This window comes from Camelina sativa, chromosome 20 (genome assembly GCF_030686135.1).
Source record: "Camelina sativa cultivar CO46 ecotype springtype chromosome 20, ASM3068613v1".
Lineage (NCBI taxonomy): Eukaryota > Viridiplantae > Streptophyta > Magnoliopsida > Brassicales > Brassicaceae > Camelina > Camelina sativa.
In genome coordinates, this window is record NC_141899.1 from 2,148,433 (window position 1) to 2,168,024 (window position 19,592).

The 19,592-nt window shown below is 35.4% G+C and overlaps 3 protein-coding genes and 2 pseudogenes across 5 annotated transcripts; 2 read left to right on the forward strand and 3 right to left on the reverse strand.

Moving 5' to 3' along the window:
• The first annotated feature begins 57 nt into the window (after positions 1-57).
• LOC104768766 (NF-X1-type zinc finger protein NFXL2-like) lies at positions 58-4,893 on the forward strand. The gene is made up of 13 exons (XM_087504692.1): positions 58-1,420; positions 1,518-1,631; positions 1,715-1,770; positions 1,911-1,977; positions 2,344-2,436; positions 2,527-2,612; positions 2,714-2,876; positions 3,010-3,177; positions 3,445-3,635; positions 3,794-3,875; positions 3,972-4,178; positions 4,265-4,354; positions 4,456-4,893. The coding sequence occupies exons 1-13, from the start codon at positions 254-256 to the stop codon at positions 4,615-4,617; spliced, it is 2,646 nt and encodes an 881-aa protein (XP_087360818.1). The 5' UTR covers positions 58-253; the 3' UTR covers positions 4,618-4,893.
• Positions 4,894-7,135: 2,242 nt separating this feature from the next.
• Positions 7,136-7,909, reverse strand: LOC104772131 (uncharacterized). Its single transcript, XM_010496776.1, has 2 exons — positions 7,889-7,909; positions 7,136-7,717 (listed from the first exon to the last, which is right to left on the reverse strand). Exons 1-2 carry the CDS (start codon positions 7,907-7,909, stop codon positions 7,136-7,138), a joined length of 603 nt encoding a protein of 200 aa, XP_010495078.1.
• Positions 7,910-9,777: 1,868 nt separating this feature from the next.
• LOC104772132 (polyamine transporter RMV1 pseudogene) lies at positions 9,778-10,848 on the reverse strand (annotated as a pseudogene).
• A 378-nt stretch (positions 10,849-11,226) lies between these two features.
• LOC147918403 (F-box/kelch-repeat protein At4g38940 pseudogene) lies at positions 11,227-12,342 on the reverse strand (annotated as a pseudogene).
• Positions 12,343-16,441: 4,099 nt separating this feature from the next.
• On the forward strand, positions 16,442-19,515 carry LOC147918404 (uncharacterized). 3 transcript variants are annotated; one of them, XM_087504693.1, is made up of 7 exons: positions 16,442-16,951; positions 17,109-17,361; positions 17,870-18,060; positions 18,147-18,244; positions 18,542-19,047; positions 19,138-19,195; positions 19,289-19,515. In XM_087504693.1, the coding sequence occupies exons 2-7, from the start codon at positions 17,255-17,257 to the stop codon at positions 19,331-19,333; spliced, it is 1,005 nt and encodes a 334-aa protein (XP_087360819.1). In that variant the 5' UTR covers positions 16,442-16,951; positions 17,109-17,254; the 3' UTR covers positions 19,334-19,515. The 3 variants fall into 3 exon arrangements, with proteins under 3 accessions (XP_087360819.1, XP_087360821.1, XP_087360820.1); XM_087504695.1 differs by having other exon boundaries at positions 16,468-16,951; positions 17,875-18,060; XM_087504694.1 differs by having other exon boundaries at positions 16,468-17,361; positions 17,875-18,060.
• The last annotated feature ends 77 nt before the right edge of the window (positions 19,516-19,592 follow it).

Sequence of the window (19,592 nt, forward strand, 5' to 3'; positions counted from 1 at the left end):
GTTTGTTATAGTATAAGTATTGCGCAGATACGTGAGTTTGCTTATCTGTTTCTTTCTACGACATATCTGCTTATCATATCTTGAAATTGTCCTTATTGAACCAGTTAAATCCCAATTGAACCGGAGATTTGGGTCATTACATGCTCACGAGAATATCACGTGACTTCTTCCCCCCCCCCCCCCCCCCCCCCCCAAAATTTCTCAACGTTGTCCTTAAGGAGGAGATGAAGAAGACGGATGCTTGATAGTTGATATGGCCGGAACCGCCACTACCGAGTTCCGGTGGAAACCACCTCCACAGCCTCCGCCACAACAGCAAACCGTAATATCCGATTCAGATTCAGACTCCGGATCCGATTCAGATAACCATCAGCACCGTCACAATGATCTATCAAACTCCATCTTCAAAGCTTACCTCGATTGCCATTCATCTTCGTCTCCCTCTTCAATCGATCTCGCCAAGATCCAATCTTTTCTCGCATCGTCTTCCTCGGGAGCTGTTTCGTGTCTCATCTGTCTTGAACGCATCAAACGAACCGATCCTACATGGTCCTGCACCTCCTCATGCTTCGCTGTATTTCACCTTTTCTGCATCCAGTCATGGGCTCGTCAGTGCTTAGATCTACAAGCTGCACGTGCAGTCACGCGACCTTCTTCGAATCCGACTGAACCGGAGGCGGTCTGGAACTGTCCGAAATGTAGATCGTCGTATCAGAAATCGAAGATTCCAAGGCGGTACCTTTGTTACTGCGGCAAGGAGGAGGATCCTCCGGCGGATAATCCATGGATCTTGCCTCATTCTTGCGGTGAGGTTTGTGAACGGCCGTTGAGTAGTAATTGTGGTCACTGCTGTTTGCTATTGTGTCATCCTGGACCTTGTGCTTCTTGCCCCAAGCTCGTGAAGGCTAAATGCTTTTGTGGAGGTGTTGAAGATGTTCGTAGATGTGGGCACAAGAATTTTTCTTGCGGCGACGTTTGTGACAGAGTCTTAGATTGTAATGTCCATCAGTGTAGAGAGATTTGTCATGATGGGGAGTGTCCACCTTGCAGGGAGCGCGCGGTTTACAAGTGTTGCTGTGGTAAGGTGAAGGAAGAGAAAGATTGCTGCGAGAGAGTGTTTAGGTGTGAGGCTTCTTGTGAGAATATGCTTAACTGTGGCAAACATGTATGCGAGAGAGGCTGTCACTCGGGGGAATGTGGATTGTGTCCATATCAGGGAAAGAGGAGTTGTCCCTGTGGCAAGAGATTCTACCAAGGCTTGTCTTGTGATGTTGTGGCGCCTTTATGTGGCGGCACCTGTGATAAAGTTCTTGGTTGTGGTTACCATAGGTGTCCAGAGAGGTGCCACCGCGGTTCGTGCCTTGAGACTTGCAGGATTGTGGTTACTAAGTCTTGCAGATGCGGAGGAACGAAAAAACAGGTGAAAGAGAGCTTTTTTTTTTTTAATATACTTCATGATGATTTGCAGTCTGTTCAAAATGTTGATGGGAAGATTTTGGGAACTGAATTTAGAGTAGGTTCCTTGCCATCAAGAGTTGGCGTGTGAGAGGAAATGCCAGAGAGTGAGAGATTGTGCACGTCATGCATGTAGACGCCGATGTTGTGATGGTGAATGTCCACCATGCTCAGAGGTATGCTGTGTCATTCATTCTTGTGTCAAGTCTAGTGTCATTGTTCGTACTTGGCTTCTAATTTGTTGGTTCGAAATTTTCAGATTTGTGGAAAAAGACTCCGTTGCAGGAATCACAAATGCCAGTCTCCTTGTCACCAGTATGTTCTGTAGTAGCTTTCCGTGGACTTTCTTTGTCCGTCTGGTGTCAAATTTGGAACTTATGTCTGATTAAACATTGTGTATTGTAAGATATCAACTCATGCACATGGAATGACATTATTTGTTGTGTTCATTGCAGAGGTCCATGTGCTCCTTGTCCAATAATGGTTACAATATCTTGTGCTTGTGGTGAGACGCATTTTGAGGTGAGAATATGGCTTTCTTACTATCAAGTCGTGATATAGTCTTGTTACTTTATTCTTATGGTGGATCTATAAAAAAGTATTAATATTGGGTAGATTCTACTGGTGGAAGCGAGAATATAAGCTTAAACTTACTGAAATTTTTCTTCAGAAAAATGATCTTGAGGCCTTGTTTGGTCGACAACCATATATGATGACTTCCTGCCTATTGTCTTAGACATTTTCTTTGCTCCTTCGTTTCTTGTCCAAAGGCTTTTAAACTTTTTATTGTTTGATACTTCTAATAGATTCTGTATCCTTTGATAGCAAATATGTTACTGTATGTTAAACCTGTATTAACAACGCAGTTGATTGTTTAATGTTGTTCAGGTACCCTGTGGCACTGAAACAAATCAGAAACCTCCTCGATGTCGTAAATTATGTCACATAACCCAATTGTGCAGGCATGGGCAAAACCAAAAGGTAGAACAAGAATTAGAATAAGGCTTATTTTACTTTTGTGACTGATTCCATCTGTGAGTTTTACGAAATTTATGTCATGTTTTTATGCAGCCTCATAAATGTCACTATGGTGCTTGTCCTCCATGTCGACTCCTTTGTGATGAAGAATACCCATGTGGGCACAAGTGCAAACTAAGGTTTCTCATACTGTTGTCTTTTTCATCCATTTTTTCTCTCCTACTCTCTGATCGTTTCCCTTCTTATAAACATTGGTTTGTGTGTGCTTCTTATGACATAGGTGTCATGGACCTAGACCTCCACCTAACCGTGAATTTATGATTAAACCAACTAAAAAGATGTTGAATATTCAGGCTGAATCTACACCGGGTTCGCCCTGCCCTCGTTGTCCAGAGCTTGTGTGGAGGCCCTGTGTAGGCCACCATCTGGCAGCAGAGAAAATGGTGAGTCTAAATTCTCGTTGTTACAGATGCATGTCCAATATCTAACATGTTCATTGCCATTTTGTGGACTTTGGGATCTTCTTTTATTGTTTTTTTCCGAAATTTGATATGTTTTTTCTTTTCATTGGCTTAGATGGTTTGCTCTGACAAAACTCAATTTGCATGCGATAATTTATGTGGAAACCCCCTTCCATGTGGGAATCATTACTGTTCGTTTACCTGTCATCCCCTGGAAATAAAAAATTCATCATTGGATAAAAGAAGTGAGACCTGTGAAAAGTGTGATCTCCGCTGTCAAAAGGTACTTCAGTTATGTTTTATATCTCACCACTCACTTTATCATCTTTCCTTATGCTACAGATTTTGATTGCACTGGTAACTGGAAGCTTTTATAGTTTTATTTATTGAATGTTATTGGTTTTAATTTATGAGTTGAAACTTATGTTTCTAATAGCTTCCGAAAAGAAAAACATGTTTATTTCTGATGAAGCTGTTAAATGCTCTTTGTGAGTCTGCAGAGTCAGTTAGTTATAGGAAAGACTTACTTATCTTTCATACTAATGTACAGGAGAGAACGCCACGATGCCAACATCCTTGTCCTCGACGATGCCATCCTGGAGACTGTCCACCTTGCAAAACTCTGGTGAAGAGGTCATGTCACTGTGGTACGATGGTGCATGCATTCGAGTGTATTTACTATAATACACTGTCTGAGAAGGACCAAACGAAAGCCCGCTCATGCTGTGGTCCTTGTCACAGGTAATCATCTAACACGCTGGAGCTACATTAGTGCGTTTCACTTAATTTGAACAGCTGATGGTTTCCTTGTGATTGTTCGATTGTTCCCAAATCCCAACTTCTACTGCATAAAAATATTAGTAAACCACAGTTTTGAAAAGAGGATATTGCTGTTGCAGAAAATTGCCAAACTGTACGCATCTATGTCCGGAGATATGTCATCCTGGGCAGTGTCCATTGCCAGAAAAATGCGGGAAAAAGGTAATATTTCCTAGACTCCATGCTGCAACTGCGTTATAAAGATGTTTCTCTGTTACAAGTGGGATCTTAACTTTTCTCGATTTTTTATGGATTAAGGTGGTTGCTCGTTGCAAGTGCCTAACATTGAAGAAGGAATGGTTATGCCAAGATGTTCAAGCAGCCCATAGGGCCACAGGTTCTGATCCTAAAGAAGTACCGAAGAACCAGTTCGGTGTCGGCCTCCTCCCTTGCGATTCCAACTGTAAGAGCAAACTACAGATGGCTGAATCGGTGTTACAACAGCGCAATGTCAAAGTGATTGAGGTAAACAGAAACAATAAAAATCTCTCAGAATTAATCTCACTCTTAAAGCAACTATGAGAATACTTTCTTCTAATTAAACATCTTAGGAGAAGGAGGAGCCGAGCGGGAAAAATGCATCAAAGCGAAGGAAAAGGCGTGAACGGGGTCAGGACATTAAGGAGACCACAAGGCTGCAGGTAATTTCTGTCTTTAAGAAGATAAATCCAAGAAGACGCATGTCTCATATCCCTTATTTGCTTCTCCTTAAGACACCATCTGGTTGGTTTCTTCTCTGCAGAAACTTGCTGTCGCCACAAAGAGGATACTGATGGTCGTGATGTTAATGGCTATGCTAGCCGCTGTTACATATTATGGTTATAAGGGAATCTTGTGGCTTTCTGATTGGATGAATGAACTCGAAGAACATAGACAAAAGTCTAGAAGATACCCCCGAATCTAGTTCGTTCGAGAATTCTTCCTTCTCAAGCCTTTGACCTGATACTCCGCAGTTACAACACATTTAGCTTTTACAAATTTGATATTTCTTTTCGGTTTAGTCGAAGATAGTCACCCGAGAATATTTATTTCAAAGGACAATCGAGAAAGATAATCACTTTGTTTGTTTTATTGATTTGGTGAATCTCTTTTTAGTTGTTTGATATTTCAAGACAGCAAAACAGCTTCGAAAAACTGTTGTACTTGTTCTTCTTTTTCATGATTTAGTATTATTACAAAAGTTTTTTTTTTTTTTTTTTTTTTTTTTTTTTTTTAAAAAAAAAAAAAAAGCCATCAACATAAGCATAATGCAAGAGTGCAGATAACAGAACGAAGTCTCGTAACTTATATTGCTCTTACTCACAGAACTTCACTGTATCATAAAAATCACGCATGATAACAGTCTCGAGCAGAAGACTTGAAACAAACCATTCCTACCAATGCTGCGACATCTATCACCGTTGCTGAATGTAAGAGCTGCAAATCAAACTCACGACGTAGGATGAGTGCATTACCCTACTATTACCACTAGGATAAAGAAACATTTGATTAAAAAGGGCCGATTATATGCCTATATATTTTACGGCCGCAAGCAGATGCTTCATCTGCTTGGGTCTTCCGCCGGCTCTGTTGCTAACGACTCCTTGTATGGCGGGAACATCTTCAGGCCACTCAACCTCTTCCCATTCCTCATCATCACCCAAGTCCATATCAGAAACCTGTTTCACCAGATTCTCCCAAATCACGTAAGAAATTGGAGCCACTGTTTTGAAAGGAAATTCGAAGTAAATTTCCTACGAAAATGCTTCAATGAAATGTCGAAGGTAAACTGGAAGGAAACATGAAGGACAATGATGACCATTTTCCTTCTATATTTTTGTAGGAAAATACTTCCTTCCAGTTTCCTTCTAAAGGTTTCCTCTGCGTTTTCTTCGAAAACTTCCTTCTCATTTTTTTTTATTGTTAAACATGTTGTTGTGATTTTTGATACGAATGGATGTATAGGGAACTAAATTATATAGGGAAGTAAAGATCTGATTCCTTCTCATTTCCTACCAAAAAGTTTACTATTTCACCTACCACTCACCCGCTTTATATCCCGCTTGTTTTAACGTGCCGACATCAAAATTATTTTCCCTTTATTTTCCAATTTCCTACAAATATTTCCTATTAGATAATATTCAAAGGGAACTAGAAGGAAAATTTCCTTTTAAAATCCTTCGAAGATATTTCCTTTAAAAATCCTACTTGTTTCCTTCGACATTTCTTTCGAACTATATGTTGAAGGAAATGCAAAGGATATTTTCCTTCAAAATTCTTTACAGGTCTGTTCTTTTGATATTCCTGCTGTTTTCCTTTTAAATTTCCTTTGACAATAAAATTTGAAGGATTTTAGAAGGAAAATTACTTCCGTTTTTGACGAGGAGGATGTTGATCTTAACGACATGGTTCCCAGTGATACAGAGTTTTCAGACTGGACACATCAAAGGTTGCAACACTTATTCGAGAATTTACACAAGAATCAGTTACCTTGCGATACAGGTCTCCAGAGATATTGATGGGTGTAGTCCAATATTGCTCCAAAGTCGATATATGGTCAGCCGGTGTAGTTTTTGCAAAGTTGCTGAACGGCTCTCACAAAAATGAAAATTTTGATTCGAATTTGTAAGTATTTTCAAAAGTAACATGTTAGGTGTTTTTCAAAAGAAAATACCTTGATTTACATAAATTTTCAAAAAATATCACTTTTACAGTTTACAATATAGTTATAGAACTTTTATAATTGTAATGAAGAATTTATAGGGTATGTGTAAAATGATATTCATGTACAAGTACACTTTAAAAATGTCACTTTTAAGAGACATGTTAAGGTAATATGTTTAAAAGACTTTTTTTTTTTTTTGACAGTTTTGAAAAACTTTTTTCTTTTATGCAGAACAAAGCTTTATTTATTTATTGATTTTTCCTTGATATTGTGAGAATTGCAGTTAGACTCAACTAATGAAGCACTGAATTTTACAAGAGACAAAGCAGCAGGGACAATTGGCGGTTTAATTTTTGGCAAATTTTATTGATCCCGTAAAGAACCGGTCCGGTTCAGTAGTATAAAGTAATAGAAAAGAGTTGAACCATAATGTAAGTACGGATTTATGAATAATTTAGTTTAAATGGATAGTCACATTGCACGAGAGGGAACATATCTTCGATCATCTCAACTAATTAATGGTTGCTTATCTTACATGTATTAAGCATACAATACATCTTCTATCCGACGACATAATCTTGAACTCTCTTTGAACTTTTGGAGTAATGTGATCATATAAAGAAAGTCTAAGGGAGCCATTTTATTAAATAAAAACAAGATCAAACGAAACCAAAGAAAGAAGCTAAGCACCCTAAGGGAGCCAATTTATTAAATCAAAACAAGATCAAACGAAACAAAAGAAAGAAGCTAAGCACCGTAAGGGAGCCAAATCATTAAATCAAACTCCATCTAAGGAGTCAACAGCAGTAACCTGAGACTGAGACCTCATTGAACTTGAAGCATCAGCTATCTTCTTGGCTAAGGTCAATAGCTCCTGCGGCTTAGCATCATCTCCTACAATCTTGACATGTCCTTCAACGATTGTGAAGCTGTCTATTGTAACACTTGCTTCTTGCCTTCCAATCAAAGATGAAACCCTTGCAGCAACTGCCAACATCTTATCAAGACTATCAGAAGACAACAACCCAAAAGCCAGAAGGTAAATGATCCTATCTTCATCAGGAATCGATCCAGGTCCACGAGCAGCCTCGTTATAGGTTTTCTGATTCTCGTACAATGCATGAAAACTTCTATGTTCTTGAGGACTGACCAGAAGAGAGAACTCAGCCATAAAAGCCATGTGACACATGCAAATGAGGTCTATGAATGCCATATCCTCACTTCCTCTTGGAATTAGACCAGCAAATCCAGTGTGAAGCATAGCAATAGGAAGCTTATGAGATTGTGCAGGAAATCTGTTGGCATCATTGAAAGGAGCAAACCTGTTGGCAAAAGTTGTCTCAGAGGCAATTAGCTGCCACTACAAGAAAACATTCAATTTTCTATCGCATATTACGAAAGAAAATAGAAGTAAAAATTTAATTATTTAAATGTTTAAACATTTTATATTTTATAAAATTAGGAAATTATTGCATTTCATAAATTTAAAACATACAAAACATAAAAACATATTAAAAATAGAAGTACTAACTCTTTTTGATCTTTCTTCCATAGTTTTTTTTTATCCCAAAGCTCTGGATCTCTTGGATAAGATTTTAGTGCTCGATCCGTCCAAAGGTAATAATTATATAAGCTAAATTTGATAAAAAAAAACTATATTCTTGACATTTAAAGTCTTTTTATTTTGTCTTTTTGGTGTAAAGAGTAATTACAAACAAAAATGAGAATTTGATATTAAGCCATGTTAATTACAAACAAAAATGGAAATTTTGATTCGAATTTGGAAGTATGTTTGTATGCATCCAAGGATGTCAAACAAAATAACTTATTGAATACCCCCTCCGATTCATATTAGTTGTCGTTCTAATTTATTTGGGATGCTAGCTTTAAAAGTATCAAATGTATTTTATTCTATTTATTACATTTTTGTTGAGTTTTTGGAAGCATAATGTTTATGGATATAGTTTTTGTTTTCGTATTTGGTTGTAGAAACCATAAATGCCTTCTTGTTATCACAAAATATATCTCATGAGTATTGACATTCGCATTAACCAATTTTGCTTTGGTTATATTTAATCTTGTTTGGCGGTAAATATACTAAATGGTTTTTGATAAAAAAAAAATAACTTACTGAATACTATGTCTGATTCATATTACTGGTTGTTCTAGGTAGTTTCACACAGATCAAAACAATTGAATTTTTTGATTTATCTTTCATTAATATACTATTTCATTTGACAAAATTAGAATTTTGATTCATAAATTTGCATCGTAAAATAAAAAACGACAAGTAATATGAAACAAAAAAATTACTCTAAAACGACAATTAAAAAAAAGATGAAAGGAGTATTATTTTAAAGAACTAAAAGAATTTGTGAATCATAGGTCTGAAATTTGGTTCTATAATTACATTTGGTTTGGATTCTTGTTGATTTTTCAATCTATATCTTGGCCCATATATTTGTTTGGTTGTAGATCTTACACAACCAAGCACCTCTATCTAAAATTTGTAGTTGGTCCGATTTCGGTCTTATTAAAATTGATATGATTGTATCTAGATTAGAAAAGTCATGAGTTTTGATGGGCAAGGAATCAAAAGAAAGCTATACATGAGTTAGAGCGGATGATAGGAGTTGCCAAGTTGGAGTTGTTCGTCTCGACTGATTTGCGTTTTGCATTGTCTTTCTAATATTGCATCTGCCCAAATATTTTTTTGGGAGTTTACTACTATTTTATACTCCACAACATCACATTTTAAAAAGAGAAAAATATGATAGATGCATTCCAAAATTACTTTTAGTGTTTATATCATTTGGGTGATTTAGAATAATAATTATAAAAATATTTTTAAAAAGCTTATGATTTTATAATTAGTGTTTAGCGAAGGTTATATATATATATACTAAGATTTACCCCGTGGTACACCACGGATCCATTTCTTTTATTTCTTTTGTTTATTTTATAAATCAATAACTCCATGCATTCTAAAGAAATTAATTCGAATAATCTATATACGGATATACTTGTTTGGTTACAAAAATCCTAAAACAATTTTTAAAATATATATCCGTTTATAAAACTTCAAATCACATCATGCTCAAAAAAGATCTAAAATTTTATTAACTTTATGTATTAAATAGTAATTCAAATAATTAAATATAAAATTAAATAAAAGTGAAAGGAGAATTATATTTTAATCTAACATATTGCATTAAATTAGGTAGATAGATTTTAGGAAATTTAAAATTAATATTATCAAATAAGGAAATAATTATGATTGGTTGCAAGGATTGTAGAGAATTTAGTTGGAACTTGTTTGAATACAAAGATAAGAAAAAGATGGCACAAAAAATGTACTTCGAAAATGTTAAGATAGATATATCTAAGAAAATAGAACATTAGCATCCTCAGCTTCGGTCCTTACTCCATTAGGTTTGGTAGGTGAGAGCTGGTTGAGAACTTGAGCCATCCCTTTCTCTCCACTTGCTTAAGACAAGGTTGTAACACAAGCCCAATCACAATAGCCGCAAGGCTCACGGCTGCAACTTTCAGGTTAGTAAACGCCATGATGACACCGATCAATATTGTCGGAGGAATGCACATGAGGATCGATCCCAACACCCCTACAGGTATCTTGAAAGGCCGTGATGCAGCCGGATCTTTCAACCTTGGTCTCACAAACACAATAAACTCCAAAATCATTCCAAAACAGTATAATAAATTCTCTGCACCCACAATCTCTTGAAAGCTTAACCATGACAAGAGAATCACACCAGAGGCTGAGAACAGTATTCCGACCCATAGAGTTCCGTAGCGCGATCTCTTGGCAAAGACCTGTGGAAGCATCCCGCGCTCAGCCATTCCAAGAAGCTGAAATCACTGCTCATTTCAGCCAGAAACATTCCCATGTTTGATGTCGCAGCTGCAGCTTGAATCCACCATCCCAACCAAGCTCCTCCTATAACTTTACCTATATCAGCGAAATACCCGTCAGTCCATAGGTTCTGATCAAGAGGTATAGCTCCTGTCCGGTCAAAACCGGGAAGATGTAAGAAAGCACCACAAGAAGCAGAGCATATAACAGAGCCCTCGGCAACGTTTTACTCGGGTTTTCAACTTCTCCCGAAAGCGTATTAATAGAATCCCAATAGTTGAGGTTCCAGAAGAGAGTGTTGAGATACAAGCTCCATTTAACAGCTTTCATCTTCTTGCTAACCACAAGCCATCTCGAAAGTTTGAGCTTTGGAAGAGACATGAAAGACATGACCACAAACGGAAGGATCGAGAAAATAGCTGCTACACCGACAATGCTTAAACCCCTGTAGTTCACGTAAGGCTACGGTCAATACCAAAATCGCAGCGACTCGAGGGATTCCACTACCAAGAATCGGTACTACGGATTCTTAGTGATTCTTTTCTTGGAATACAAGTTGGAAAACATTTGGTGGTAGACGATGAGATTTTAAATTCATAATTACCCAACGAATACATTCTTTAGAATTTTAATGGATATTTATGATCTAATTGATTTTCATTATTAAAAGACCCAAACTATGTATTGTTGACTTCCTTTTTTAGTTGAGAATAATGATCTTAGTTGTCAAAGAAAAATAAACCTTTACTGATTCTTTCATTTAAATTAAGATGTTAACTAATGATATAAACCTTTGAGAGGAGTTATATTGTTTCCTCTTTTGTTTACTGATTCTTTCATTTAAATTAAGATGTTAACTAATGATATAAAAATTTTGTATTATTTTTTATTATGACAATAAAAGAAACTGATTAATTTAAAAAAATTAAAAGAACAACTTAAAAAATAAATAAGGACAATTAGTTGGCTTGCTTGTGCTTAAAACTGAACTTTTATCAAACCATAACAGCTAGAGTTTTAATGATGTAGCAAGAGGACCAATTAAACACAACATCATATGATTCTACTTTACCCCAAATCTCTCCTTGGCGTCTTTCAATTGCGATCACTGCACACCAAAACTCCCTTCTTATAGCCTCAAATCCATTTGTGAAGAACACAGCTAGTTTCCAACCATAACTCACAGTGTCTGACCATGGAAAAGCTACATGAGGCAAAAATTCTTCCAAACCTTTCACCACTTTCCAACACTTCTGCTTTGAATCATACGCTCTTAACTTGTTCTCAAAAGGATCATAGTAGTACAATACGTCATCAAGAACGCACCCACGGTACCAGTTATAAGAATTCAACACCTCGTCCAATTCCCATCTGTCTTCCTTTGGCTCGTAAACAAAGCTCTCCTTAGAAGAACAATCCCTCACGTACATCTTATCCGCAATCACCGCGCATTCACACCAGAACCGACTTAACTCTAAACTTGGCTTTGTTGTCATCTCAGGCTCCCACGTTTGTGTTTCTGTATTGAACACCAGCATTACCTTCATTAAATTTGTTTCGTCATGCTCATCGCACAGTCCCATTACGAAAATCTTTTTGTCGATGACGTCAACAAACCTTCTAGCCTTGGGTCCATGAGGATTTTCGGAGAAGGGCTGCACAGTGTGAGATCTACAGTCGATGCTGTAGGAATTTGATCTCGAAAATCCACTCAACACATATATCTCCCGACCAACCGAGACATAACTTGCTTGGAAAGGAATACGAGGAAGCGACGCGATACGGACAAAAGAAGAACTGGTGTTGTTTCCTTTTAGACGACGACTACGAAGAACATACAACTGATTACCAGTGTCGTTATTAAAGAGAACAGAATATATACAAGCTTCGGTGTAGCCCAACAAGGATCGTCTAGCGTATAGCTCAGACGAGGAAACGAGTGACCGGAAGTATTTAGAGACAAGGGAGAGAGTTGGATAGTCCCATCTCGACACATGCGCCAAAATATCGACGATGATATCGTGGGGAAGTGACGTAATCATCAGAGGCGGAGGTTATTTTGGAAGACTATGGCTAAAAAGTAAAAGCAAACAGCCACCGAGAGAAACGAAGAAAAACCCTAATTCACTACTGCTAATTATTAAGAAAATAATACATATACATATATATATATATATATATATATATATATAATTAGAATTGGGAATTCAAACACATAATCTTTTTGTTATATTATTACTAGCTAGCAACATGTGTCAATCTTATCGATTAGGTTTTTGTCATGTATAAAACTAAATTTTAAAAACAATTTAAAAATATAAAAAGATAATTATTAGAATATTATAAAATTTAAAGAGATAAATCTAATACATATAAAAACAAAATAAACCAATCTTAAAAGTGTAGAAAGATAATTATATAAGTATATAACTATATTCGTATATAAACAAAGACTTTATTAAATTTTTAAACTGTAAAAAATAAATAAATAAATAAATATATATATATATATATATGTTTGAAATCCAATTTTATAAGATGGCGATATAAATTCTTACTATACATTTATTTATCTAAATCTTTTTCTAAAGTTATCACTTAAATTTCAAATATTATTATTAATATATATATATATATATATATTTAACATGCATGCATATTTAGGCCGACTTTAACTAGTGTTTATATACATAGTAGAAATATGTATTAGGCCCTAGTTTAACCGTTTGAGCTTGTTATTGTTAATATTTTGATACTTAGTTTAAACCGTCTAATATGTTATAAAAATATAAAATATGCTTGTAAAGGAGAGAGGAACAGACCCCCCTTTCAAAATTCTTACGAAACAGTCTTTTTCATTAATATACCCCGCCAAATCTCTCTCTGCTTGCAATCCTGAGTACATGATCAGGTGAAATTAATATATAGACTCAGACAAGACGCATTCAGGAATCATATATATAGTAATGCCTTTTAACAAAAAAAAAAAAAAAAAAAAAAAAAAAAAAAAAAAAAAAAAAAAAAAACATATATAGTCACATCATTCTAGCAATTTAGACCCATTGTATCTGTCTGAAATGATCGGGAAAAAGAATTAGAGCAAACCATATACATTGTGCATAATACTACTGTTGTTTGATTGTTTCATTATATAAATCATTTTCTTAGATGTTAAAACGTTTTAGAAAAATGCTGTAGTTTCAATAATACTATTCATTAAGGAGTCGTTTCTCCAATCAAATGAATAAAAGTGAGACTTTGCATTATAAGTGTTTATTCTTGTTGAACTATTTTCCAAAGAAACATACTTCCGTTTCCAAGAGCTCGAGTACTCGTAAGTTAGGAGAATATATATATATTTTTCATTTGATAAAAGTTAGGAGAATTCTCCACATGCATGTAGCTTCAGATGTTCAAGTTGATTAAAGACAAAACCATTACCATACTCAGCGCCTGCGCAACAAAACCATTTTTATTACCCCATGGACGTCCAATTATTCTTACGGATAGTGTAATGCGCTTGACCGATGTAATTTAACCAATAAGCCTCTTTACATCAGAGTAGACAACATCTACATATGCCTCATCAAGCTTGGGAATATTTGATCTATCATGATCATACGGTTTTTAACCCGTCTTTTGAATACGTCTTTGAGTTTTTAAGAATCTTTTTCAGAGCTTTCTAGAGTTTTTTTTTTCTTTTTTTTTTTTTTTTGCTAAAGTGCAAATATCATATATATACGAAAGCGTTGGTTTTACAACCTTTACAAAAGCTATCTCGGAAAAAATGCCAGAAAGGTAAAAACTGGATGAGCTAAGCTAAACTGGAACTTCTAGATCGAGTTAAAATGGAGCGAAACAGAGTGTCGATCGAGTGAGTCTAAAGTCAAGTTTTCTCGATTTATTAATCTTCTCCTTCCATTTTTTATTTTATTTTGAGAAACCTTATTCTATTGTATGTGATGGTTATAGACTTGTAGTTTATCATTTTATATGGCTTGACGTTGTGTCGTTACCTTGTGCCTTAAACCTATAATTTTCTCACTTTGCAATGATTCATATTTCTTTGCCGAGTTCCTCCGATCGTGTTAGTACGTACAGTCTCTACGTTGTAGATATTCTTGCGCCACGTCATAGTACGTAGCGTCAGCAATTTTTCACTTTAGTGTCTTGGCTTGTTTAGGTTTCACCCAAATAGATTCTCAGGTAAACTTATTGGTCCTTTCTGTCGTGGATTATAGCTTCATAGTGAGTGGATCCGGGTTCTTGGCCATCGGGGAAGGGACTTCATTCCATCAAATGAATCCAGCGTCTCGGGTGTTCTTTTGTTTCAGTTACATACTTGATTGTCACGTTTTTAATACCACCTAAGTATGAAGCTAGCTTTGATCATTGTATCTATCTTGACCGTCGTGACCATGAGATTGCGGTGTAACTAACATGTTTGTTGTGTCCTTACTATAATTTTTTTTTTTCTTTTTGCTTGGGATCAAGGTGTAAAGATCACTTCCAATGGAACGTATTATCTTTAGGCTCTTATCACTTTTATCAAAAAAATTTGTAATTTTTGAAGGTTAATTAAAATTATTATGGTAAAAATTTAATTAGGGTTCTTATTCATCAGAAAAAAATATTTTCAAAATGAAAATATTTTAAGTAAAATTTAACTAGTTTGAATGTTTAAACATTTTATATTTATAAAATTATGAAATTATTGCATTTCATAAATTTAAAACACACAAAACATAAAAGCATATTGAAAACAGAAGTACAAATAATATAAGGGGGAAATAGAAGCACATCAGAAGTTTTTTTCTAATTAGTGAAAAACTTTGACACTGTACATGGCACTCTTGCCAAATTTCTCAAGATTATATATTAAATCTACACCCAATAAAAAAGTGACACCTACAGTCTACAGAATAAGAGTTGTCTCATATTTTTTTTATTCAATTTTGATTTATTTTTTATCCTATTTAGCATAAAAAAAAAGCACTTCCTAAATCCCCTCATTGGAGATACTTTAAGGTTGTGCTTTGTATGACATAAACTTTTCTTTAATAATTAATAGTCACAATTCATCAAAAAAAAAAAAAAAAAATATATATATATATATATATATATATATATATATAGGTTTTTTTCTGGTACGAAAGAGATAACATATTTATATGGTGAAATTTAAAAGGTTTTAGATAACATATTTATAAGGTATTGACATTGATGCTTTTCTCCTATTTTAATTCAACCAAAATGAATGAATTGATCAATTTGTTTATTGTTTGAAATTAATTGTGATCAATATCCAGTTTGTAGTATTCGAAACTTAGAATCCGAACCAAATTTGAAATTTGATTAAAACATTATAAGAAATTTTGAATACCAAATAATCTGAGGAAGAGGTTTAAAGCTTGAACTTAAGAAAAACTATTTTGATTTCTTCTTATATCCTCTTCTTTAAAAAGAGAGGAAAACGCAAAACCTTAAGTTCTCTCTGATTGGAGAAGAAGACATTTTGACTTTTTTTATCTTAATATATTAATTAAGAAGTACAAATATGAAACTAACCTAGTAAAAAATTACATGCATTTGCCATTAGAAAAACTTAATTTTTTTAATTAATTAATTTTTAATAAACAAAAAAAAATCGTTGATGACTTATCAAATCTACAAAAGTAAATAAAATCAATATTAAATCTAAACTAATTCTTATTTGAAAAGAAAAAATATTATAAAAAATTAACAGCTAAAATTTTAAAAACTAATCTAATAAAATCTACAATAACATATTTAATCAACATTTTTACCATCACGGGATAAAATTTTTTATCAAAATTTAATCAAAAATTAATCAAAAAATTTATATTAATTTCATTTAACAGCTTAGATTTTAAAAATTAATAAATAACATAATATCAAATAAATTATTGCTAATTTTTCTTAAAACAAAATTCAACTCGCCGTTTTCCGCGGGATAGTACCTAGTTTTATTTTAATTTGTTCAAAAGAGAGAAGCTGACTGTTTCAGCAAATTCTGTTTTGTTGTGAAAGAAACGTTGCAGTTTTTGTCGGACACAAAACTGATGATGGGCTTTTAATCACCTTGGTCCATCTTTGCTTCGCATTTCTCACAAGCTCATATGAAATTGGGCTTCAATTTTTGTTGGCCCATAATTGGGTTTTCAATCGCAGACTCGTTGTTTCTACTACGGAGGCAAAGTTGTTTTGCTCTAATCGTTTTGTAAACCTAAACGGTGTGTTTCATCATCATCTTCACACGATTTCTAAACCTAAGGCAGCAGCCTCCGTGAACAGTCGCCGGCCCTTCCTACCCTTTATTTCTTCGTCTATTGTGAATTCAATGAGAGGAGAGGAGATCGCGTGTGAAGCTCTGTTCTTTCGGTGGTCTCTGCTGCTCAAAGATCCAATTCGAGGCTGCTGTACTGTTCAAGAGTTCTCGGCGAGCTTCCTTTGTCGGGTGAAAGCCATGCTGAGTGTCTTCAGAGAGAATCTGTACGACCCGTTATGCTCTGTAACTTCCCGGATCTGAGGCTTGCCTCTCAATAATGGAAGAAGCGGAGGTTCTAGTGCTAACTCTAGATCTGAGATCTGGGGTCTCGGCTAAGGCTCAGGGTGGAGGTCACCGTTTAATGTTGAGCTCTGGTAATCCCGGTTCCTGGGTGGTGCTGACACGCCGGCGTTTCCCTGCCTTTTCCACCCGTAAAAGCTCTCTCTCTCTCTCTCTCTCTTACCAGAATGTGGTGTACCAATTGATTATCGGTCGGGTTAAATCGGTTATTGAACACTCACGTGATTGCAATCAGGCCGTCTTGATTTATCTGGTTCATTTCAATAACCGGTTTAACCTTTCTGTTAGACCCAGATATAATAAAAAGCTCAGAGGCGCGGAGCCAAACTTTTCAATTCCACGAAACCCCGAAGAAGAGAACCTGTGAAGTCTCCGAGAGAAGAAGTTGAAATTCTCCAGTAATCGTGAGAGATTCTCAAGTAAGGAACGCGCAAATGGTGATTGCTGCTTCGCGAGAGGAAGAGACGATGGAACTGGTTGGGGGAGATAGTACTCTCGAGCGATACGAGATTGTCGAACTGATCGGCGAAGGATCTTTCAGGTAAGTTCGTCTTCTCAATTTCTTCGAATCTTGCATTCTTCTTCCTCGTTCGCTTGTTGATTGATCAATTTCTTGCTATTGTTTTCAACAATCACATTCGATTTCGTGAAAATTGTGATTCTGCGTTTTTTTTACTCCATTATCTCTTGCTATTGCTTAAAACAATCATTCGATTTCGTGAAAATTAGGATTCTCATGTTGTTAAAGAGATGGATCAATTGAGGTTTAATCTAGATTTCGTGAATTGGTATTCTCATGTTGTTAAAGAGATGGATCAATTGAGGTTTATGCTAGATTATACATCTTCCAGATGGATCAAGAAATCAGAACTTGTTTATGCTAGATAAGTGTCGTTTGAGTAGTCCTTGTGTTGTTTGATCTTCTGATGATGAACTCTTAAGTTTTTCCATATTTGGAGTTTGTTCTGTATGTTTTTGAAGTGAGTTTTTTTGTTATTGATCAAGGCTCAATTCCATCTCTGATCATAATTTATTGTTGATTGGGACAGTAAAGTTTACAAGGCTCTTGACAAAATTACTGGTGAATATGTGGCTCTCAAAAAGTTGAAGCTCGATAGATACAGAGAAGCAGAGATATCAGTGCCTGAAAACGCCAAAAGAGAGATTAATATTCTCAAGGAAATGAATCACCCCAATATCATAAACCTCAAAGAGGTTGTGGTGAACTCGAAAACTTCAGGTAAATAAACTAAACCTCTGTTTTTCTTCCTTTGAAGAGAAGTTTGGATTTAACGTTTGACTGTTTTTTGCTTTGCTTTGATTTAGATGAGCACAAAAGAGGAGTTTACTTGGTGTTCGAGTTTATGGAATATACCTTGGATCAGCTTGCCGACCAAGGAATTTTAACACCTTGTCTGATAAAGGTATATACATAGCTTCTCTGACTTGTATTTACATAACTTGGATCTTTTGAACCTCTTTTCGTGAAACCTTTTAATAGCTTCTCTGACTTGTATTTACATAACTTGGATCTTTTGAACCTCTTTTCGTGAAACCTTTTAATAGCTTCTCTGACTTGTATTTACATAACTTGGATCTTTTGAACCTCTTTTCGTGAAACCTTTTAATAGCTTCTCTGACTTGTATTTACATAACTTGGATCTTTTGAACCTCTTTTCGTGTAACCTTTTAATAGCTTTCCTGACTTTTGAAACTCTCAGGATTACATGCGTCAGCTATTCCTTGCTTTGGATTATTGCCATGGTAAAGAAGTGCTCCACCGGGATATTAAACCTGCCAATCTACTTGTTTCCAAGGATGGGAGGTTGAAAATTTCTGATTTTGGGAGTTCTCGTTATGTGGTGGAGGAAGATGTTGACTTAAACGTGGGTTCTAGTGGTACGGGTGATACGGGTGATATTGAGGCTTCAGTCTGGACACAGGAAAGGTGGCTAAATTTCTTCGATGGCTTTACACTAGATGTAACAACCTTTCGGTACAAGGCTCCTGAGCTCTTGAAGCAAGTAACCACATACTGCTCGAAAGTTGATATGTGGGCAGCCGGCGTGATTTTCGCTAAATTGCTCAATAAGAACTCTCACATATTTGACGTATCAGCCGGCATGGAGGAATCAGATCTGCTCAATCAGATCTTCACACTTTGTGGATCTCGTAGTGTTGATGAGATTGAAGAGTTTCCTAGACTTCTAAAGCAGAAGTTTTCTCAGTAAGTGTTTCTGTTAGCTTTATGTTTCTGTTGCTTTATTCTCGATTAAGTGTTGCTTTGTTCTGACTTTTTTTTCTCTTTCTTCCACAGCATTTCTGAACCAGCTCTGGATCTCTTGGACAAGATCTTGGTCCTCGATCCATCAAAGGTATTATTTACGTAAAGCTAAAATTTGATAAAAAAAAACGAAAGCTATATTTTTGGCATTGATTTTTTTTTTTTTTTTTTTTTGTTGTTGCAGAGACTATCTGCCGCCGCTGCTCTTGGTCATGCCTATTTCCATTAGGTCTCGTGGGATGCATTAAACATTGAATAATCATTTTCTGTATCAGAACTCTTCTTCTATCAAATCATTTTCTGTATCAGAATTCTTCTTCTATCAAATCATTTTCTGTATCAGAATTCTTCTTCTATCAAATCATTTTCTGTATCAGAATTCTTATATTTGCAGTTTATAATTTTTTTCAATGTGTATATGTATCATCAATAAATAAACCAAAATGAAAATTTTGATATTAAGCCATGTTAATTACAAACAAAAATGA